Raw genomic sequence first — 24,672 nt, 5'->3', positions numbered from 1 at the left:
GACAATGAGGAATTAATAATAGTCAGAAGAGGATCTATGACTTCTGGAAGCACCTCTTTTAGGAGCTTAGATGGTATAGGGTCTAACATACATGTTGTTGGTTTAGATGATTTAACAAGTTTATACAATTCTTCCTCTCCTATAGTAGAGAATGAGTGAAACTGTTCCTCAGGGGGTCTATAGTGCACTGTCTGATGCGATGCTGTAGCTGACGGCTGAATGGTTACAATTTTATCTCTAATAGTATCGATTTTAAAAGTAAAGTAGTTCACAGTCATTACTGCTATGATGTTGGGAAATGTCAACAATTGTTGAGGCTTTATTTTTCGTTAATTTAGCCACTGTATTGAATAAATTCCTGAGGTTATGTTTGTTTTCTTCTAAAAGAGAAGAAAAGTAATCGGATCTAGCAGTTTTTTATGCTTTTCTGTAGGAAAGGTTACTTTCCCGCCAAGCAATACGAAATATCTCTAGTAATACCTTTAAAGGGATAGTTCACTCAAAAATGAAAATTATGTCATTAATGACTCACCCTGATTTCGTTCAAAACCCTTAAGACCTCCCCGTTCATCTTCGGAACACAGTTTAACCCTCTGGAGTCTAAGGGTTTTTTGGGGCCTGGAGAAGTTTTGTCATGCCCTGACATTTGTGCTTTTTTCAGTTTCTTATAAATATCTAAATGGCTAAAGTCTAATCTCTGGGCTGGGCTATAATAATATGTGAGCAGCATGTATGTACATGATTGTGTTTTTGAGAAAAAAAATTTTATGCGTGGTTAGTGGAAAAACTAAAAAATTTTAATCACTTGAATAAGGCCATAAAACACATAAAGAACATTGGTTCCCAGGACTTTTTAGAACTGGAGGTTGTAGCCTAGAATTTCTCTTTCTAAATTATGTGAAAATCAACTTGTTTACTCACTCACAGAAAACAATATATTGATTTACATTTTCTAAAACACTTTTTGTTGGTAAAAGTCATAGGCGTCAACTATCATGAATATCATTGTGATTTACACCTGAGAAGACAAAGGCCCACATAATGAGATGCCTAATGAGCCTTTCAGTCAGGTGTGTGACTGAGAGGAAAGAGTTACAAGAAATAATGTGAGGATAAATGTATATAATTTTATGTTTGTAGTTTATTTATAATATATTTAATTATCCCACAACATAATTTAATATCCACTTGCGAGTGCAGTTAAACAGTTTATTAGGAACAATCAAAGCTGACTTTCAAACTGAATTTTATGCATCATTTCTCCAGTCACACAATCCTTCAGAAATCCTTTTAACAATCTGATTTCTAACTGGTTCAATAAGATCCATTTACATCGAGTGATTAGTTCGTGAACCGGATATCACTAAAACTGCAGTGAAGGCGCTCACAACAAACCTGGAAGAGAAGACAATGTAGTTTTTGCTATTTTTGGACCAAAATGTGTATTCGATGTTTCAAAAAATTCTATCTGACCCTCTGATGTCAGATGGACTACTTTGATGATGTTTTTGTTACCAGAAAGCTATCTGACTAAATCTAAAATATCTTATACTGTGTTCTGAAGATGAACTGATGTCTTACGGGTTGGAACGACATGAGGGTGAGTCATTAATGACATAATTTTCATTTTTGGGTGACCTAACCCTTTAATGTCAAGCGGAAATGTTGAAACAAATGAGTACGACCAATAAAAATGTGAACATCGTCATTGGCTAAATGAACAAGAGCTCTAGATGCAGGGGCAATATTTTTTAAGCAGTAGTTGTTCATAAATTCCTCTGAACATGCGCTGCATGTTTGACCACAGTCAGAGAAAACTCATCACCTGAAAACTATGCAAAAACGAAATGTAAACAGACTCCTCGATTATATATACAGTACAGACCAAAGGTTTGGACACACCTTCTCATTCAAAGAGTTTTCTTTATTTTCATGACTATGAAAATTGTAGATTCACACTGAAGGCATCAAAACTATGAAGTAACACATGTGGAATTATATATGGAATTATATACATAACCTATGCCTTGACCTATGCCATACACACTTTTGCATTTCATAATTCAGTGATTTTTTTTTTAAGTTTTGCGGACAGATAATCCCAATGTAAAAGTTGTTTTCTATAACCTTTACAAAAGTGAGAACATCATAGTTCTCAAATGTGTTTGTATTACAAGAGTAGCCCATCTAACAAATCTGGCAGAATCTGAAAAACAAAGATGTTTAGCACATACACACATTGTAGATGCTTACGTACACCAGAAATTGGTGTGGAGATTAGTGTTGTTTTATTAGAATAAAAGAAGATATCAGTAGTTCCTGAAAAAATACTTTGTTTAATGTCAAGTGGGATATGCTGAATAAAGATTCTGTAGATAAACACCTCAGGGGAAAATTGTTTGAAATGGAGTATTGTCCAAATAAAGATTCAAATGTTTAATCATTTTCTTAAATGAATAGATGTTTGCTCATCATGCTCTCTATCCCATGCAAGGATTGGTAGCATTAATTTACAGAGAAGTCTTAAAAACAGCCAAACAAACTAAATGTGAATTGTGTCATCTGCTATCTGAACAAGATGACTTAATTTAGTGGTGTAATGAAAATATCATTTACCAATCCACATTTAAAAGAAAAAACAATTGTATTCTGAATTTTATATGCATTGTAAACATTTGTTTTCTTGCTATACTCTCGTTCTTAGTGATTTGGTCGCTTGAATTCACAAAAGATTATAGATAAAATTTATCTACACAAGAGTGTGGAAACTTTTACATGCTCAAACTTAAACGAGTATGCAGCTTTCAGTGGAACCGTTTAATTTGTTTAAGTTATAGTATTAAAGGTAAAACAGTTAGACTTTTTTGTTTTGTTTTTTGTCGATGCTTCATGTGATCACACTTTGTGGACAGACACAAAGTTCCACTAAAAGAAATATCTCAAAGAGAAAAGCTGTAACTTAATTTCTTAATTTTCATTTATTCCTATTATGATGGCATCTAACAAAGAGATGTCTTCACCTAAAAACCAACAAAGTTCAACAAACAAATTGTGAACGGCCATCCAAAATCTTGATATGGCAAACTCTAGTGGTGTAAGAGAAGAAAAAAACATAGTGTTTAGATCGTTAAAACAGGGCCCATAGTGAAAAAGTGAATCGTGACATTTGCCAAGTATGGTAGCCCATACTCGGAATTGGTGCTCTGCATTTAACCCATCCAAGTGCACACACACAGCAGTGAGAAGTGAACACACCGTGAACACACACCCGGAGCAGTGGGCAGCTATATATACAGTGCCCGGGGAGCAACTGGGGGTTCAGTGGCTTGCTCAAGGGCACTTCAGCCATGGGTATTGAGGGTGGAAGAGAGCGCTGTTCATTAACTCCCTCCACCCCACAACTCCTGCCAGCACTGAGACTCGAACCGGCAACTTTCTGGCGGCTCTCTAACCATTAGTGCACAGCTGCCCCAGTATGAGAACTGTATATTATGTGACTTGCATAGAAAATTCATTATCAGTTTATAAGGTTCAAAAGAAAATTATGATAATAGTTAAAACATCCTTAGCTTGTACATTTCTTTCTTGTTGATTCTAGAGTGTTTAATCTAAAATAACATGATGCCTACAAAATAGTCAAATATTCAAAGTGTATGTTTTCTGTTCTAGGTAAGAACATTTACACAAAGTGTTATAGGCCGGGTAAATAATTTGAAAATAGTAGTTCTGTTGAATGAGAAAAGTTCAGTCATACATTTAAAAAGTTTTCTGATGTAGAAATTATGTGTTCGTCAAACACATCCAAAGAGTTTTCTACTCGTGTGAGAAAAGCACTTGTGTGCATAAATGATCTAAAGAAACAATGCTGGTCATCAGGTTATTTTAAAAAAATAATTAAGTGACACAATGTGTTTAATCTTTTAAACATTTTTACTATTGTAGGTGTAATTATTTTACAGAGTTTAAGCAATTAGATTAAAATGAAAACATTTCTTACATAACAACAAAAAGTAAAAACAACGAATAGGATTTTGCTCATGCTCAAAATTTTAGTTTGCTCAGATTCGTCGTTCCAAACCTGTAAGACCTCTGTTCATCTTCGGAACAAAGTTTAAGATATTTTAGACTTAGTCAGAGAGCTCTCAGTCCCTCCATTGAAACTGTGTGCACGGTATATTGTCCAGAGAGGTAATAAAAACATCTTCAAAGTAGTCCATGTGACATCAGAGGGTCAGTTAGAATTTTTTGAACCATCAAAAATAAATTTTGGTACAAAAATAGCAAAAACTACGACTTTATTCAGCATTGTCTCCTCTTCCGTGTCTGTTGTAAGCGAGTTCAAAACACAACAGTTCAATGATATCCAGTTCGCGAATTAATCACTCGATGTAACCGGATCTTCTTGAACCAGTTCACCAAATTGAACTGAATCGTTTGAAACGGTTCTCACCTCCAATAAGCATTAATCCACAAAAACTGAAAGTGTAATTTAAGTTATTTTCTGGGTTATCAGGAGAAAATGACTCAACGCGTATACGTGTTAATCGACTCCAGAGGGTTAAGCTGTTAACAACAAACCAATATCCTAGAGTAATTCATATACTCAAACAGTACACTGACTGAACTGCTGTGAAGACAGAACTGAAGATGAACACCGAGCCAGATAATGAACAAAAGATTGACTCGTTCTCGAGTCAAGAACCGGTTGCATCGGTTTTCGGATCACCAGTAGTGATGGGATGTTCAGTTCTTTTCCGTGAACCGATTCTTCCGGACATTTCGATTCAATAAAGCGGTTGCAGAAAACAGTTCACCGGTTCTTTTGCGCTCGACATAATGACGTCATTGTTATAATCCTTGTTTTTATTGAAATAAAATTTTCTTGTGTGTCATTTCTGAATGCTTGAGACTATAAAATTAATCAGACAACTGTATTAGTAAAATCATAGCCATAGGCAACTGTCTAGCTACAATTGTAATTTGTAAATAATAATTATTTAAATTGTACTTGTTCTGAAGTGAAAAAGTGGTATTGGGACATCCCTAATATGTAATATTTTAAACCTACAAGTAAGTGTATTTGTATGGTAGCACTAACTGTAGTGTAAGTGTAAAGGGGTAATCAGAATAGCCTTTTTGCTCAATTAGTCTGTGCTTTTTATAATTTATTTATCATTTTTAATTTAGTAACTTTAATTTGTTTTAAAAGGATTATTTTTTTAGATTGCAATGTTGCGATGTAATGTGATTTTAACCCTTTTTTGCACATAATATGCTTACATGCTTACATTCACTTTTTCTATTTAATCCTAATACAAAATACTGAGATACATATTGCCCAGCTCTATAAAGAAGTGTAAATTATACATTTTTTAAATGTATTTTTTTTATTTTAATAGCATAAAAAATTTGCAAAAATTAACTAATCAGTTATGGTAAACTGAAAAAACCCCGCAAATGTCAAATAGATTTAAGTTAAATAAACAAGTAGTCATGTAATTAAGATTTTAGACATAGTATTGACTTTTTGAGTTTTTTTCTGTTTCTCCAACTAAAATAGTTCCAACTTCCAAACAAAGATCACAGCAGAAGTATCTCCAGGCATGCAGCAGTGTTTTGTTACTGAATGATTCAGCGTTTTGAAGGAATCAGTTAATTTAATGAGTTAAAAAAGTTTAAAAGTATGTATTCCCCCCCTCCCCATTAATTTCTTATTTGTATATTCAAAATTGTATTTAAAACCTTAATCTCATGACATCATTTGTTGCAGTTGTAATTGTGCAATGTAATTTTTTTTTATTTGTTTGGTATAGAGCCTTAGTGTAAATTGAATCTATTGATCAACTGTAAGAATTTGACATGAAATATGATGCATATATTTAATAATGTTTAAAAATGGCCTTCATAAGGGTAAATTACATCCTGAGGTTAATATCAAAAATATGCAGATAAATTTAAAAGTTAGGGCTGCATGATAAATCACATGCTATATTTAATGTGCATCTTAAAGTAAAGCCAGTTCTGTAATCAGTGGTAAATATCCATCAGCTGCGTGGTTTCACATGGAGCAGCATTATTCTATTTGTTTTCTTTTTATTTATTATATAGAAAACTTTTGCATACTGCTTTAGGCTAAGTGAGACTTGCCACAGCACTTACATATTATTGCTCTTTTGTTGATTTTGATTGCTTCTAATTACCCTCAGTTGTAAATTGCTTTGGATAAAACCATCTGTTTTATGACTGCATCCAAAAGTAATTAAATACAAAAAGGAACATTCTTGCAAAAAAGGATAGCTATAGCTCTAGCCTTGGAATTAAATGGGGCCTGATAAACTTGACATATCTGTTTAGTTCTACGTCTGCATTTGTTAATTGCTAATGTGAGTCTCCTGAAGAAATATTATATCTGCCCTTAGTGATTTCAGATATGCAAATACTCTACTTCTTTTAATCGTAGTACCAAGCCATTATACATTTTAAAAAGCCAATGTAATTTTTCTCCATTAATATTAGTCATAACTGACTGCAAAAACTGAAACGGCTCAAATAAGGCAAAAAAATCAAATCACATAAAAATCCAACATATAGAATTTCCCAAAGTTCTTAACATTCAAAGTCAATCTGCACCCTCCCAAAATAAAGCACTATTTCCCCCCTTCGCTTACTCACATATAAGTATGAGGATTCATCCCCAGTGTCATTTGCAGCAGTTTCACTCAACTTCACTAACAATTTATCCAGGTGCTTCTCAATAAATTAGAATGTCATGGAAGAGTTCATTTGTGAAACTTGTGTATTAAATAAATTCAATACACACAGACTGAAGTAGTTTATGTTTTCGGTTCTTTTAATTGTGATGACTTTGGATCACATTTAACAAAACCCACCAATTCACTATCTCAACAAATTATAATACTTTATAAGACCAATAAAAATTATTTTAATTGTTGGCCTTCTAAGAAAGTATGTTCATTTACTGTACAACTATTCAGTACTTGGAAGGGGCTCCTTTTGCTTTAATTACTGCCTCAATTCGGCATGGCATGGAGGTTATCAGTTTGTGGCACTGCTGAGGTGGTATGGAAGCCCAGGTTTCTTTGACAGTGGCCTTCATATAAAGGTAAATCAGTAGCTAAACTCGAGAGGTTGAAGATCTGATTGTGAGAACTTGTCATATTAATATTTGTATTTGTAAGTTAAAATTTACACTCACAGCTCTGATGTGAAGAGTTGAATCTTTCAATTTGCACACACAGACAATGATCAAAACACCCGTGTTTTGAATTGGAAGTTGTAGATTAATAGTTACAAATGTGTAGAATTACATTCACACAAAGAAAATGACATACACACATGTTTACGACATATTTACTTTTGCACTTTACTTCAGTTTCGCTGCACAACGTCAAGTCGGCACTTACAACCTCTCAGATCTGGAAGTACAAGTTCAAATCCTAGCGCTCTGACTTTTGCTACTCTTTTTGCGGTATTCTGTTGCAAAACTCACTTGTGCACTTGTATATGCAGATGTGAGAGAGCAGAGCTGGGGGCGGGGCTTTGGTGCGAATGAGAACATTTTATTGGTCGATGCCCGACCGATGAACAACGCCAATTGTTTTCACTGAATATCCTTAGCTTTGACAGGATTTTAAGACACTGCATTCATTTTGCCATTCAGGTATTATCTGGTAGACAAATAATGCAACATATTTTATATGTATATCCCACTGCATATCACTGTACCAGAGTTGCAATATAATGCTGTTTTTATTATTTTTATGTTTTGTAAAAATAATTTAACATCTTCATTGGGTTAAATCCCTAATTTTCTTGTCAGTAATGAATCTTTTTAAATGCAACATTATTATTATTAATTTTTTTTAAATAAAAATCGAGTGTTTAATAATGTCTAAATGTACATTAAACAGCAAAACCTAAAAAATAAGCACTTATGACCAGAAATATTGTTTTGAGCAACTAGTAGAGCTAAATACATGTATTTATTAAACATCAACAAGGCCATCTAGTGTTTAAGCAATGGAATTGCATATGAATATTATCTTTCTGGCCACCAAATGCCTCTAATTTAAAGCGTGCCTCTTTGCACTGAAATTTAAACCTAAATACTACAGTTATTGTAGTATAAATTATAACCATATTACAAAATGTTATATTTCAAATGGTCATTCATGGATCATAATTATTGCGCATATTATTTAGTACCATGATCTCTTCAAATTAACTAAACAGGACTGAGTTAACATGTAGTACAGTTATTTTATTGGTTAAAAGTTACACTTAATTGTTTAGTCACATTTAACTGCCAAGGAGGAGTATGAGAACATAATGCTATTCCATTTTCCAGTATAAAATGCTATTGTAAGGCATAGTCATTAGTCAGTGTAGTAATCCATCCATAAATCAATGCACTTTAAGTGTTACAAATTACTAGAAATCGCTGCAAATATAATGAAATTACTGTCTGTCCCATTTAATACATTTCAAGCGTATTGACAAAACGTTTAGTTTAGTACTATTGATAGCTCCATGAACCACGTGACCGCGTGGCGGTGAGATCAAAGCATGCTTTGGTACAGCGAGTTTACTCTGCAATATGCAGTGGGATATACATATGAAATATGTTGCATTATTTGTCTACTAGATAATACCTGAATGGCAAAATTAATGCAGTGTCTTAAAATCATGTCAAAGCTAAGGATATTCAGTGAAAAGAATTGGCGTTGTTCATTGGTCGGGCATCGACCAATAAAATGTTCTCATTCGCACCAAAGCCCCGCCCCCAGCTCTGCTCTCTCACATCTGCATATACAATGTCAATGTCAATGACACCTTTATTTATATAGCGCTTTAAACAAAATACATTGCGTCAAAGCAACTGAACAACATTCATTAGGAAAACAGTGTCAATAATGCAAAAATGAGAGTTAAAGGCAGTTCATCATTGGATTCAGTTATGTCATCTCTGTTCAGTTAAATAGTGTCTGTGCATTTATTTGCAATCAAGTCAACGATATCGCTGTAGATGAAGTGTCCCCAACTAAGCAAGCCAGAGGCGACAGCGGCAAGGAACCGAAACTCTTATCGGTGACAGAATGGAGAAAAAAAACCTTGGGAGAAACCAGGCTCAGTTGGGGGGCCAGTTCTCCTCTGACCAGACGAAACCAGTAGTTCAATTCCAGGCTGCAGCAAAGTCAGATTGTGCAGAAGAATCATCTGTTTCCTGTGGTCTTGTCCTGGTGCTCCTCTGAGACAAGGTCTTTACAGGGGATCTGTATCTGGGGCTCTAGTTGTCCTGGTCTCCGCTGTCTTTCAGGGATGTAGAGGTCCTTTCTAGGTGCTGATCCACCATCTGGTCTGGATACGTACTGGATCCGGGTGACTGCAGTGACCCTCTGATCTGGACACAGACTGGATCTGGTGGCCACGGTGACCTCGGAACAAGAGAGAAACAGACAAATATTAGCGTAGATGCCATTCTTCTAATGATGTAGCAAGTACATAGGTTGTTATGGGAAGTGTTTCCGGTTCCGGTTTACCTAATTAATGCAGCCTAAAAATCCTTTAACGGATTTGGATAATAAAAGCATATTAGTATGTTATGTGTATGCCAGGTTAAAGAGATGGGTCTTTAATCTAGATTTAAACTGCAAGAGTGTGTCTGCCTCCCGAACAATGTTAGGTAGGTTATTCCAGAGTTTGGGCGCCAAATAGGAAAAGGATCTGCCGCCTGCAGTTGATTTTGATATTCTAGGTATTATCAAATTGCCTGAGTTTTGAGAACGTAGCGGACGTAGAGGATTATAATGTAAAAGGAGCTCATTCAAATACTGAGGTGCTAAACCATTCAGGGCTTTATAAGTAATAAGCAATATTTTAAAATCTATGCGATGCTTGATAGGGAGCCAGTGCAGTGTTGACAGGACCGGGCTAATATGGTCATACTTCCTGGTTCTAGTAAGAACTCTTGCTGCTGCATTTTGGACTAGCTGTAGTTTGTTTACTAAGCATGCAGAACAACCACCCAATAAAGCATTACAATAATCTAACCTTGAGGTCATAAATGCATGGATTAACATTTCTGCATTTGACATTGAGAGCATAGGCCATAATTTAGATATATTTTTGAGATGGAAAAATGCAGTTTTACAAATGCTAGAAACGTGGCTTTCTAAGGAAAGATTGCGATCAAGTAGCACACCTAGGTTCCTAACTGATGATGAAGAATTGACAGAGCAACCATCAAGTCTTAGACAGTGTTCCAGGTTATTACAAGCAGAGTTTTTAGGTCCTATAATTAACACCTCTGTTTTTTCAGAATTTAGCAGTAAGAAATTACTCGTCATCCAGTTTTTTATATCGACTATGCAATCCATTAGTTTTTCAAATTGGTGTGTTTCACCGGGCTGCGAAGAAATATAGAGCTGAGTATCATCAGCATAACAGTGAAAGCTAACACCATGTTTCCTGATGATATCTCCCAAGGGTAACATATAAAGCGTGAAGAGTAGCGGCCCTAGTACTGAGCCTTGAGGTACTCCATACTGCACTTGTGATCGATAGGATACATCTTCATTCACTGCTACGAACTGATGGCGGTCATATAAGTACGATTTAAACCATGCTAATGCACTTCCACTGATGCCAACAAAGTATTCAAGTCTATGCAAAAGAATGTTGTGGTCAATTGTGTCAAACGCAGCACTAAGATCCAATAAAGCTAATAGAGAGATACACCCATGATCAGATGATAAGAGCAGATCATTTGTAACTCTAAGAAGAGCAGTCTCAGTACTATGATATGGTCTAAATCCTGACTGGAAATCCTCACATATACCATTTTTCTCTAAGAAGGAATATAATTGTGTGGATACCACCTTTTCTAGTATATTGGACAGAAAAGGGAGATTCGAGATTGGTCTATAATTAACTAGTTCTTTGGGGTCAAGTTGTGGTTTTTTGATGAGAGGCTTAATAACAGCCAGTTTGAAGGTTTTGGGGACATGTCCTAATGAGGAATTAATAATAGTCAGAAGAGGATCTATGACTTCTGGAAGCACCTCTTTCAGGAGCTTAGATGGTATAGGGTCTAACATACATGTTGTTGGTTTAGATGATTTAACAAGTTTATACAATTCTTCCTCTCCTATAGTAGAGAATGAGTGGAACTGTTCCTCAGGGGATCTATAGTGCACTGTCTGATGTGATACTGTAGCTGACGGCTGAATGGTTGCAATTTTATCTCTAATAGTATTGATTTTAGAAGTAAAGTAGTTCATAAAGTCATTACTGCTGTGGTGTTGGGAAATGTCAACACTTGTTGAGGCTTTATTTTTCGTTAATTTAGCCACTGTATTGAATAAATACCTGGGGTTATGTTTGTTTTCTTCTAAAAGAGAAGAAAAGTAATCGGATCTAGCAGTTTTTAATGCTTTTCTGTAGGATATGTTACTTTCCCGCCAAGCAATACGAAATACCTCTAGTTTTGTTTTCCTCCAGCTGCGCTCCATTTTTCGGGCTGCTCTCTTTAGGGTGCGAGTATGCTCATTATACCATGGTGTCAAACTGTTTTCCTTAACCTTCCTTAAGCGTAAAGGAGCAACTTTATTTAAAGTGCTAGAAAAGAGAGAGTCCATAGTTTCTGTTACATCATCAAGTTGTTCTGAGGTTTTGGATATGCTAAGGAATTTGGATACATCAGGAAGATAACTTAAAAAGCAGTCTTTTGTGTTAGAAGTGATGGTTCTTCCATACTTGTAACAAGAAGTAGAATTTACAATTTTGGCTATATGAATTTTGCAAAGAACTAAATAATGATCTGAGATATCATCACTTGGCTGAATAATTTCAACACCATCAACATCAATTCCATGTGACAGTATTAAATCTAGAGTATGATTTCGACAATGAGTAGGTCCTGAAACGTGTTGTCTAACACCAATAGAGTTCAGAATGTCTATAAATGCTGATCCCAATGCATCGTTTTCATTATCAACATGGATATTAAAATCACCAACTATTAAAACTTTATCTGCAGCCAGAACTAACTCGGATGTAAAATCACCAAACTCTTTAATAAAGTCTGTATGGTGCCCTGGTGGCCTGTATACAGTAGCCAGTACAAACATAACAGGGGATTTATCATTAACATTTGTTTCTTTGGATAATGTTATATGAAGTACCATAACTTCAAATGAGTTATACTTGAAGCCTGCCCTCTGAGAAATCCTGAAAACGTTGTTATAAATTGAAGCAACACCTCCACCTTTGCCTTTTAGACGTGGCTCATGTTTATAACAGTAATCTTGGGGGGTGGACTCATTTAAAATAATGTAATCATCAGGTTTTAGCCAGGTTTCTGTCAAACAGAGTACATCTATATTATGATCAGTGATCATATTATTTACAAAAAGTGTTTTCGTAGAAAGGGATCTGATATTCAATAAGCCAAGCTTTATCATTTGTTTATCCATATTGCTTCTGTTTTTTATTTGTTGAACCTCAATTAAATTGTTAATCTTAACTTGGTTTGGACGTTTTTTGTATTTTCTAGTTCGGGGAACAGACACAGTCTCTATAGTGTGATATCTAGGTGAAAAAGTCTCTATGTGCTGAGAATTAACTGACCTCTGTGACGGGAGGCAGCTAGCAGACGGTCGGTTTAGCCAGTCTGTCTGCTTCCTGACCTGGGCCCCAGTTAGTCAAGTATAAACACTAAGACTATTTGCCATATTTCTAGAGAGAAAAGTGGCGCCACCCCAGGAGGGATGAAGACCATCTCTTTTAAACAGGTCAGGTCTGCCCCAAAAGCTCGTCCAATTGTCTATGAAACCTATGTTATTCTGTGGGCACCACTTAGACATCCAGCCATTGAGTGATGACAATCTGCTATGCATCTCATCACCACGGTAAGCAGGGAGGGGACCAGAGCATATTACAGTGTCTGACATCGTGCTTGCAAGTTCACACACCTCTTTAATGTTATTTTTAGTGATCTCCGACTGGCGAAGTCGAACATCATTAGCGCCGGCATGAATAACAATCTTACTGTATTTACGTTTAGCATTAGCCAGCACTTTTAAATTTGCCAAGATGTCAGGCACTCTGGCTCCCGGTAAACATTTGACTATGGTGGCTAGTGTCTCTATATTCACGTTCCGTACAATAGAATCACCAATAACTAGAGCACTTTCATCAGGTTTCTCAGTGGGTGCATCACTGAGTGGGGAGAACCTGTTTAATGTTTTGATCGGAACAGAAGAGCGGTGTTTTGACCCACGACTACGCTGCCTCACCGTCACCTACTTGCCCTGCTGCTGGGGCTCTGTTTCCGGAACCGAACAATGTACAGGAATCCCTGAGCTAGACGCATCCAAAGCCGTATCTAGAGCCCTAACATTCTTACTGTCCTCAATTAAAGTTTGGATGCGTGTCTCTAATTCTGAAATCTTCTCTGTCAGCCTAACTATTTCCCTGCATTTATCACATGTGAATCCCTCATCAGCGACAGAGATAGATAAACTGTACATGTGGCAAGAGGTGCAAGAAACAATGATAGGAGAAGCCATTACTCACCGTGCTTGATGAAAATTCTTACTGCGGTTGTTTGATGAACTTGTGAAAAACTGGAGCGAGGGAGAGGAGAAAAGAAAACAGCGATAGGTTCGAATGAAAACGCTAATGACAAGCTAACGAGTGCTAACGCTTTGCAGGTGTACTGCACTCACGTAAATAAAATAAAAGTGAACGATCAAAGTTAATCTGATAAGATTGATCGATAATATCAGAAATATGGTGTGAATTAAGTTATATATACAAGTGAGTTTTGCAACAGAATACCGCAAAAAGAGTAGCAAAAGTCAGAGCGCTAGGATTTGAACTTGTACTTCCAGATCTGAGAGGTTGTAAGTGCCGACTTGACGTTGTGCAGCGAAACTGAAGTAAAGTGCAAAAGTAAATATGTCGTAAACATGTGTGTATGTCATTTTCTTTGTGTGAATGTCATTCTACACATTTGTAACTATTAATCTACAACTTCCAATTCAAAACACGGGTGTTTTGATCATTGTCTGTGTGTGCAAATTGAAAGATTCAACTCTTCACATCAGAGCTGTGAGTGTAAATTTTAACTTACAAATACAAATATTAATATGACAAGTTCTCACAATCAGATCTTCAACCTCTCGAGTTTAGCTACTGATTTATCTCCATACCTTCAGCTCATCTGCAATTTTTGGTCTGTTGTTTCTCATTTTCCTCTCAATACTCCATAGATTCTCTATGGGGTTCAGGTCTGGTGAGTCTGCTGGCCAGTCAAGCACACCAACACCAAGGTTATTTAGCCAACTTTTGGTGCTTTTGGCAGTGTGGGCAGTCTGTGATGATATTGGGTGCAATGTCATCAAATCCTTCTGGAAAATGAAATCAGCATCTTCAAAAAGCTTGTCAGCAGAATGAAGCATGAAGTGCTCCACAAATCTTGGTAAACTGATGCAGTGACTTTGGTTTAATTTTTTTTTAAATAAAATGGACCAACACCAGCAGATGACATTGCACCCAATATCATCACAGACTGTGGAAACTTAACACTGGATTTCAAGCAACTTGGGCAATGAGCTTCTCCACCCTTCCTAGGACTCTAGGACCTTGGTTTCCTCTTGATGACTTGACCCCAGCCTCAGTCCATTCCTTGTGTGAAGTTTGCTCAAACTCTTGAATCGATTTTTGCTTGACAATCCGCATAAGGTTTGGTTGTGCATCTTTTTCTTCCACACTTTTCCCTTCCACTCAACTTTCTGTTAACATGCTTGGATACAGCAATCTGTGAACAGCCAGCTTATTTGGCAATGAATGTTTGTGGCTTACCCTCCTTGTGAAGGGTGTCAGTGATTGTCTTCTGGGTCAGATCAGCAGTCTTCCCCATGATTGTATAGCCTAGTAAACCAAACTGAGAGACCATTTACTGTGGCGTGACATTCAGCCAAGTATGGTGACCCATACTCAGAATTTGTGCTCTGCATTTAACCCATCCAAAATGCACACACACAGAGCAGTGAACACACACACACACACACTGTGAGCACACACCCGGAGCAGTGGGCAGCCATTTATGCTGACTTGTGCCTTGCTCAAGGGCACCTAAGTCGTGGTATTGAAGGTGGAGAGAGAACTGTACATGCACTCCCCCCACCCACAATTCCTGCCGGCCCGGGACTCGAACTCACAACCTTTCGATTGGGAGTCCGACTCTCTAACCATTAGGCCACAACTTCCCCACGACTTTTGTAGGCTCAGGAAACCGTTACAGGTGTTTTTAGTTGATTAGTGGATTGGCATATCACCATATTGTAATTTATTGAATTTATTTAATACACAAGTTTCACAATTTGAGTTGAATTACTGAAATAAATGAACTTTTCCATGACATTATAATTTAATGAAAAGCACCTGTACTTTTTAAAATTGCTGAAACTACTAAAAGAATCCTATTATGCCCTTTTACGAAGTCTTAAATTGGTTTTTGGAGTGTATTAGAGTAGCCTTTCATGCTTGATTGTGTAGCCGCACTGGGTTGTACATAATAATTAACTCAAATGATATATAGGGAATTTGAATAATTAATCAGGAATATGATTAATATATATATATATATATCTCATATGACAGTTACATTAAAATTATTGAAGATGAAAAATAGCTCAATTGCATATATCAATAACTCATTACAAGGCACTGTAATTTACTCATTAATATGTCAATATTCCATTCTTCATATCAATTATAGTGATATCTCTTACTGTAAATTACCGCAAATCAAACAGTGGTTTGTCCAGCAAACGGCCGTAAGATTAACTTATCAATTTTCAATAAAGTTATCACTTCTTATAATTCAAGGAAAAATATTCTCTGGCCATGAAACCATTATCCTATCATTATGAAATTTCGTTACTAAAAGTAAAAGCTTGTAGCTAAAGATCAGACATTTCATTGACTCGTAATGTGAGGCTTAGACAGAGGCAATCATGAATATATATTGGTTTTTAATAATTGAACTAATAATACATCAAACTACAAATCACACAGGGTAAATACGCGTACGACAATATAGACAGTAAACTCTGTACAAGACATAACGGAATCCAAATGAGGTAGAGGGAGAGGGAGAGGGAGAGAGAGAGAGAATGAGTGAGAGAGGATGAATGAGAGAATAGGCATGATCACAGAATCACGCGCTGAGTTATGCAAACTCACAGACAGTAACCCTTGAAAGACAACAACGAATCAAATCACCTTGAAAAGGTAATAGACAAACTTTAAGCAGCATTTAAATCTCCATAGAGAATGATACTTGCATGTGGTCTCTTTGTGATTGGGCGTGGTCTCTTTGTGATTGGGCATGTTCTCTCGTGTCTTCCGGGCTGATGTGTCTCTTTGTTACTCCAGACCAGCGTGCGTGTGAGCAGCGTGAGCGTGGTCCTGTAGCTAGGCGTGTTCTTTCGTGTCTTCCGGGGCTGCTGCGGAATCGCGCGGTATATTTGAAAGGTTCAACAAAGCAATGTTTCAGAATTCGTCTTCCTCGTGTGGAGAGGCGAATAGGTGAATAAACTTAGTAATGAAAAGAAACGAAAACACGGAGATGAAAGCTCCCGAGGGAGCCATGAGTAAGAGCTTTAAGAGCCAAGAGGGAGTAAGAGAGGGGGAGGAACTTCCTGGGTCAGTCCTTATAGCTCGACTGGTTCACACCTCTGTTCGCGTGAACAACCAATGAACGTCCGCAATCTGAAACAGTTCCTTTGTCTCTGGGGAAACACCCACTCTAATAAGTTCTGGCTTATAAGATTTCAGCAGTGATATTCTAGCAAGTTTGTAATTCCAGATTAATACATTTTACACACCTTTCATATAGGTGGATAGTTGGGTCACAACATGACAATACCAAAGATACCAAAAATTACATATATAACTGATAGAAACACGACGTTATATTCATATGCAGAATTACACACATTTAAAGATTAACACACGATAAAATTGTAGATACTCCAATTTTTGATTATGGAAAACATCTTATGCACCAAAAAGCAATAATTAATACATTTAGAATACATTGAGAAAAGGTGCCAGTGAGCTGGCTTTTTCCTGTCCTGTTTGTTAGGTCCTAAAGTTTTACGAGCTGCTAAGGGGGTAGGGTTACAACTCATGATTCTATTTGAGAACATTAAAATTAGGAGAAACATTTCCAATTTATAAGTTAGCAACTTATACTCCTCACATAACAAGGATTAACCATTTTATGCAAAGCACATACCTAATGAAAATACATATTATTAAGGGCTTACATAAAGAGCGTAAAGAAAAGTTTGTGTGTGTGTGTGTGTTTAGGAATGTGGTCATTTCTCCTTTGAGGCTGCTCACATGACTTTGGAATGTCTCGTCCAGTGTCGTAAATAATTTAAATCCAGCCAGGCTGGCGCCAGGCCAGGCATTTAGCTTATAAAGAGTTGGGTTTATATGCCTGGATTCAAAATCTACAAACTTTGGGTTTGCATTGTTTTAGATTCAACGAACCGTGATTCATTAGTTCAGAACCCATGAATCGATGACCTGCATATCCGTTACAATTGTTTCAAAAATGCATGATTTTATTTATTTATTTATTTATACATTTTTACATTTTTGCATCTCCTCTCTTCCCATTTTGTCTTAAATGCTCTGTTTAGTATTTGTTTCGATGAAGCCCCCTTTCGAAACAATTTTTTTTCTCTGATTCTTTAGCTGGCCCAGTGTGTTTCGATTGGCAGATTGCTTATAGCATATTCCAGAAATGTCACAGATGTGAGTTTCCATTTGCTCAATTGTAAATTTTGACGAAAGCATGAGTTTTACCAGTTTGAATCTCATTCAGACCCTGAAAATGTTTACAAACAAGAAGATCATGCAGAAAAAACAAAAAATAAAAGGGTTTTGGAACCAGGGTGGAAGAAACAGAACAGAATCTCTTCAACATGGCACCAACGTGCCACAACAACATGCTACTAAAGCAGCTCAACAAAGCCTTGCCCATTAGTGGAGATTATTTAAATGAGTGACATTGTGACTTCACAAGCTCCAGAAGCAGCAAGTTGTAGTCCCAATGAGAAATTTGTTCTTGAAAAGTATTTTCTGTTAAACTGAAACTCTCCTGGCGTAAACTTAGGAGTTAAGCATCATAAACTTGCAAATCCTTTAAATTAAATGTAAATTAAATTTATGCATTTAGCAGACGCTTTTATCCAAAGCAACTTACAGTGCATTCAGGCTATAAATTTTTACCTATCATGTGTTCCCAGGGGGAATCAAACCCCCAACCTAGCGCTTAATAAGGCAATGCTCTACCAATTGAGCTACAGGAACATTTATTAACAGTTATTTGCAATTATAACTATATTTGGATAGAGTATATAAGCTACAGATACCATTTTAGAGATTATTTTCAAGTGGAGAGAACAACTGCATGCGACTTTACAGGATTTAAGATTGCTGATGTCATCTTGCTGTGATAAGTAATTAGATTGCATTCCCATTTTGTGTTCTATTTATTCTTCTCTTCTTTCTCAGATTACAATAGAGGACAGTGACTCTGATGAGAATGTTGCATTTTTAAAATGTTCCAAGCCAAAGCAAAAGTAAGTTGAAAAGCATAAACATTGAAAACACATTTAAGCAATTTGTTCAGAATATTTTTGCATTCCTGGAGTAATTTAACTACAGAGTGCTTAAAGGGATACACCACCCCAAATTTACAAAATTACAATTTTGTCATTAATTACCCCCATGTCGTTCCAAACTCATAAAAGCTTTGTTTGATCTCGAAACACAAGTTAAGACATTTTGGGTGAAAACAAGGATGCTTGTGACCAGGGCTCTGAACCGGTTCAAGGAACGAAAACAAAAAAACGTAAACGAACGAAATTTTGACAGGAACAGAACCAGAAACAGAAACGAAATCAAATTTTATAGTACCGAACAGAATCGAACATTTGAAATGGCCATTAACCAGTTAATATCGTTATTTTATCGTCCATTTAATATTAGAAATTTGCTGTCAATGAATCATGAATTCCAGAAGTACGGTATATGCAAATGTGAATGCAGCGAGTGAAATGTCCGCTCAGCTGTGAACTCCTCATAGGCAAGTCGCAATGGCAATGCACTGCCCTTGAGTTTATCTGAGGATAGTATGAGATGAATTCAACAGATCGCACACCTGCAGCACTTCTGTGAATGGAGAAAACTGAAAAACCCCTATAGGCTTACATAAAAAGGAATATAGGCATATACACTAAATATATTTCACTTAAATCATATTGCCAGATTAACGAAACGAAAGAAAAAGTGTGCTAAATTACAGTTCATTGTGACACGTTCCAAAGTTTTCGAAAAGGAAACCAAAACTACAGAGAGAAGTTTTCTTTTTTTTGCAAAAGCTTTACAGTTTTAATTATTTAGCAAAAGCTGACAGCTTTGAATAATGTCTTGCTTCTATATAACCAATCAGCTTTGGTCTGACCATCGTGCTGACACAACATCATTTTGCTTTATTAAAGCCTGTACATTAACAAAATAAAAAATAGTTAAAGAAACAAATAAAAAGTTAGACTGCTCTGTTGTACATGTTTTTTGCATTCAGAGTGACCGCGCCTCACTGTGCTGATAAAGCCGATATGAAGGATGATTTTTTATGTAGATGTAATTCATTTGTTTTTGGATTGACGTTTTTATAGCCTAAACTTGTTTTGTTTCCGAGTGAAACTCATAGCTGTTTTTATAATGTCTGTAAACATTTTGCTTTAGACTACAGGCATTTTAGCCTTCATTATTTCATAAAGTAATAGGGCTAATAAAATGCAATGTGACGCTGTAACTTTAGGTTTCACAATGCAGCAAATATTTTTAAATATCTTTAAAAAAAACTTTGATGTCTTTAAAGTGTTGATAGATTTTCTTTTTTAGTAGCCTACATTTATGGGATTAGAATCCCATACACATTTGGCCAAAATCTAGAAAAGATGACTAACCACAACGAGTTATTGACTAACGTTAGATCTCTATTTTTTCTTTTTCTTTTTGAGTAAATAAAACTGTGTACTTTATTATTATTACATTATTATTACATTGCTATTATTGTAGGGAGTGAAATTTAAGGTTAAAATTAATGTAATGCAGTTAGAGAGGTAGAGAGAGAGAGAGAGATGACGCACACTGTGTAATCAGATGTGGCTAATTCCTAATGTTCACCTCTTCATGTTTAATAAATCAATAAGCCTTTCGCCGGCCCCTCCCCCAAGACGGCCATTGTCCAATCACACATCATAGCAACCGTTACTATGTGAGGCAGTTCCGACAAACTTTGACTCCAAGCAAGATGGTGAAGCGGTGCGCCCACGGCGTTTGTAAATCAGACACTAGAATAGAGCTGTAATCGGGCCTTAAAAGTTAGGCACGACAGGACCTGAGCCCGACAGATTTCGGCCCGAGCCAGACAAGTACATTTTGATTGACAGCTTTTTAAAAGCCCGAACCCGTTTACAGCCCGACATTATTCAAATGTTCGCACGCGCACAGCTCTTTTGCCTTTTGTCAAGAATGAGTCATTTATACATGTTTTAACATGATTTATACATGACTAACATAATAGGCCACTTGGAAGTTTGAACGAAGAAATAAAATAAGTCCTCTGTGACATCGTAACATCTCAGAACTCTAAATAGCCTTAGGTATAGACTCATTTAGCCTATAAATAGGCCAACGCACCAATAAAAACTAGTCTTTCTTAAAAAAATTTAATTAAGATAAATTCTAAATTAAGATGGGTATTTGGCAATAACGAAATTAATTAAGATAAAGACTTATTTGCTTCGCCATAGCAGCTGAAATTTAATAAAAGAATAATGCCAACATTAGCCTATATAGGCTAGCCTATATGTCTACATTATGCATTTAAGACTCAATTAGTATTTAGTTATCATTTTTAAAACCTTTACTCACCAAGATAATAATAAAAATAGCTACTCGCAATAGACAATAATAGACCATAATATATGAAAGAGAACTTTCCCGGCAGTGCAAGAGCATGACTGGTACACAAGGCTGTGCTGGTTGCATTTGAGGTACAGGTCATGGTGTTTCTCAGATTTCGCTTTTTTTCCTTCCACGGCATACTGTAACCCCTTTTGCCTCGATCTGGAGGATATCGCGGAGGTATTACTCCAAAAAAGGTCACTGACACGCACGGGTATACCTCTTCCCGTCATGGCAATCTGTCGCGCTGGTCATGTTTGACCATTTGTTTGTCGGAAGTAGCAACAGTAACTAAGAGGGGCGGGGCTCGGCGAAAGGCTAATTGTTATGATGTGTTATTTTTTTCAACCCGATCCGGTTTCGGAACGGTAATAATTCAGAGGAACGCAGGAACAGAAACATTAAAATATCGATTCTGCTCGAAGTGAACCGATTGAATTTTCTTTTCATTTTCAAGCCCTGCTTGTGACTGTCCCATAGACTGCCAAGAAAAATACACTTTCAAGGTCCAGAAAAGTATGAAATGCATCTTCAGAATAGTCCATTTGTCATCAGTGGTTGAACCATAACATTCTGAAGCAACGAGAATACTTTTTGTATTAAAAGAAAACAAAAATAACAACTTTATTCATCAATTCCTCTCTTCTGTCTCTCTCCACATCACCGAATCCCCTTTTTTGGAAAACACCCGCTCCTCAAGGATACACTGTTTTCTTTCAAATCACACATAACACACGTAAGCTTGTGCCGCAGCTGATACAGAACAGCATAGACATTTTGCGTTCAGCAGGTGTTTTCCAAAATGTCGCTACGGTGATGGGGGTAAGTGATTGATGACAAAATTTTCATTTTGGGGTGGAGTATCCCTTTAAGACTGAAAATCTGTTAAATGAATTTAGTTAACTATTAAAAAATAATAATAATAACTAAACCTGTTGCTCATGCCTTTTTTGTTTAACCAACAGGCCAACTTCATTAAGTGCCAATAAGAGGGTCTCCCAGAGCCAGTCTTTTAAAGGAGTATGTTTTGATGATGAAGATGAGGTAGGAATAATATCCACTCCTTTTTGTTTTGAATTTGATAACAAATTGATATTTACCTTCACTTCTCCCTACAGGATGAGTTTGATCCATTCAAGGGGTCAAGACCGCAGCGCAGATAAGGAAAGAAACCCAATTGCTTGTCTACTTCTAGTAAAGTAGACAAGCTTTTCTCAGTCCTTCCAGAGTTTTTGCAGAGATTTGAGTAAAATAGTTTGTTGAAGATTAACTTGCCTACAGTTGTTTTAAAAACTGTTAGATGTTAGATGATGAACATTGTTGTCTTATAATGTCCCAGATATTTATTTGAGGACAATGCATCCATGTGTGTTTATGAAAGCAAAAGTGTGTTTATGTCTGTTCCAAGCCAATAAAAACAATAAACTGTCACTTTCTTCTTAGGTATACATTCATAGGAAAATATGTTATTGCTACAAGGCAAAATATTATATTTGACGATTCAGGCAGGGAGAATCTTATTAGTTTGTTGTTTTACCAAGTTCACTCAACAAATGTATTTTACAGCAAAATACTGCTACAACAATCACCCCAGACACACAATATAATTTAATCTGGTTACTGGTTACTAAGTTTTCCACATCTCCAAATGCCATAGAAATTAGTAAGAGGATCCAGCCTTCAACTAACATAGGACAAAGAACAACTAGGACTTATACAATATGGATAATCAGTTGACATCATTTTTACAGGTTCTGGTAGGTCAACAATATAGATAATTGTAGCATCTTCTGAACAAGGTGTAGCATAGCTATTGGTACTCACGTCACTGATGACGTTGATTTTTGGTTCACGTCACTTAAGGTTCAGTTATGAGTACATAAGATCACCACTACCCCCTCTCGTAGTATGGTCTTGGCGGCATGAGAACACTTCCAATAGGGGGCTCTTTGGAATTAACAAAAACAGGCAAAGTTGGTCAAGTGATTTATCTGAAAAATTTGTGAGATATCATTAAATTGTAGAGCCACTAATGTACGATAAGACACACAACTATTTGTTACATTTAACAAATAATATCTAACGCCTCCATCTAACCAAAGGGTCTTTGGACCCTTCCCCTGAAAGAAAGCTATCACCTCAAAATGGACAGAACAGGCATCTGGTTCCCTAGCAACCAAAAGCAAACTATCTGATAACACTAGGTTTAGGATGCCCAAAAATATGTGGCTAAACAACTCTTAACTCAAGTGTCTTGGAAAAAGACACATAATGCACATAAAAAGTGACTCTTCTCTAATTAATTAATTTAAAAAAAACTTTCTTTGAAATAATTCACTATATACTTATATAGTGAATATACTTTAGGGCATTGTGTATACTGTTACTGTTTTTGTATATTGTGTTTTGTGTATTGTATATGTTTTATACATGTTTTATACAATACACATTATGATGGATCACTAGTTAATATAACCTCATCTATGTGATGTTTGGTATCCATGAGTTTGTATTTTTATGATCTAAATGAGAGTGTATATTATATGTTGATGCCAGAGGCGTCATGCCCATTCAAAGTGAGGGGCACCGTGCCCCCTCAGATTTCTGAGCCAAGTGGATTTTAAATACAGCTTCCAAACGACAAAAAAATAGCTGAATAATATTTTTTATATATTTGATACAACCACACCTGTGTGATTAGATCGCTCAGTGCACAACCTCAGCTGCTAAATTCAAATCTGCATTCGCTGGTTGGCGCTGAGCCAGAGACAGGCGCATTCGTACAACGCTTCATGATAACCAATCAGAAACAATACTGTTGCGATTATGGATGCAATGGCCAATCAGAGACGTGCAGAAGAGTCATCACTGAAACAATGTTTTGTTCACTTGCTCACTGACTGAATTATTTAGCAAATTCTCTTATCAGAAACAACAAAAAGTGCAGATGTGCATACGAATGTAAGTAAAATATTTGTTTCATAATGTAAAGTGCATCAGTGATTTTAATGGGAGTTTTTGAGAGTGCCTGAACTCTGGCTAGACTGTATGAAAATGTTCTTTGATAATGTAAATGTTCTTTATTCTCTGTAAAATGAAAGAGTTAAAATAAGTAACTTGTATTGTTATTAAAATTTACATTAAATGCAAATTCAGTCGTATTAAAAATATTTTATGGGATGACACCCATATACAGTAGGTTGACAGCCTATTTGGGCATTACCGTGCCGCTGCATTAACTGAATTCAGTCGCGTGCTAAAATAATTCGCTTAACTACCGCCAGGTGGCGCAAAGGGACGAATTTTTAACTGACTAATAATAAAATGAGGGTTTGTAAACGAAGATGAAAGGACAAGTAAAGCATCAATAGCATTATATTATAACATTTTAACATCCTTAAAAACCATTATAAAATTTAAAGCTAGGGTTAATTTAAAAAAGTGGGATAGTTTTAGGCTGCAGTAAAAATGTAAAAGAAAGACCTTTACAAAAAGCCTTACTGCATGCTATTGTCATTAAACAGTCATTACTATATATATATATATATATAAACAAACCAGAATAAAAATATAAAATGTTCTAATCCGTGT

At 36.2% G+C, this 24,672-nt stretch overlaps 1 protein-coding gene across 1 annotated transcript in view; it reads left to right on the top strand.

Moving 5' to 3' along the window:
• mre11a (MRE11 homolog A, double strand break repair nuclease) overlaps positions 1-22,512 on the top strand; it is a 254,367-nt gene extending 231,855 nt beyond the window's left edge. The window contains exons 18-20 of the mRNA XM_059514860.1: positions 18,619-18,686; positions 22,047-22,125; positions 22,200-22,512. Of these exons, the coding sequence (XP_059370843.1) occupies positions 18,619-18,686; positions 22,047-22,125; positions 22,200-22,244 (192 nt within the window). The 3' untranslated portion in view covers positions 22,245-22,512. The remainder of the gene's footprint in view (positions 1-18,618; positions 18,687-22,046; positions 22,126-22,199) is intronic.
• Positions 22,513-24,672: the final 2,160 nt, after the last annotated feature.

The sequence above is a fragment of the Carassius carassius genome, chromosome 28 (genome assembly GCF_963082965.1).
Source record: "Carassius carassius chromosome 28, fCarCar2.1, whole genome shotgun sequence".
Lineage (NCBI taxonomy): Eukaryota > Metazoa > Chordata > Actinopteri > Cypriniformes > Cyprinidae > Carassius > Carassius carassius.
The sequence above is the reverse complement of the archived record's forward strand: the minus strand, read 5'-3'. Positions and strand labels throughout refer to the sequence as shown.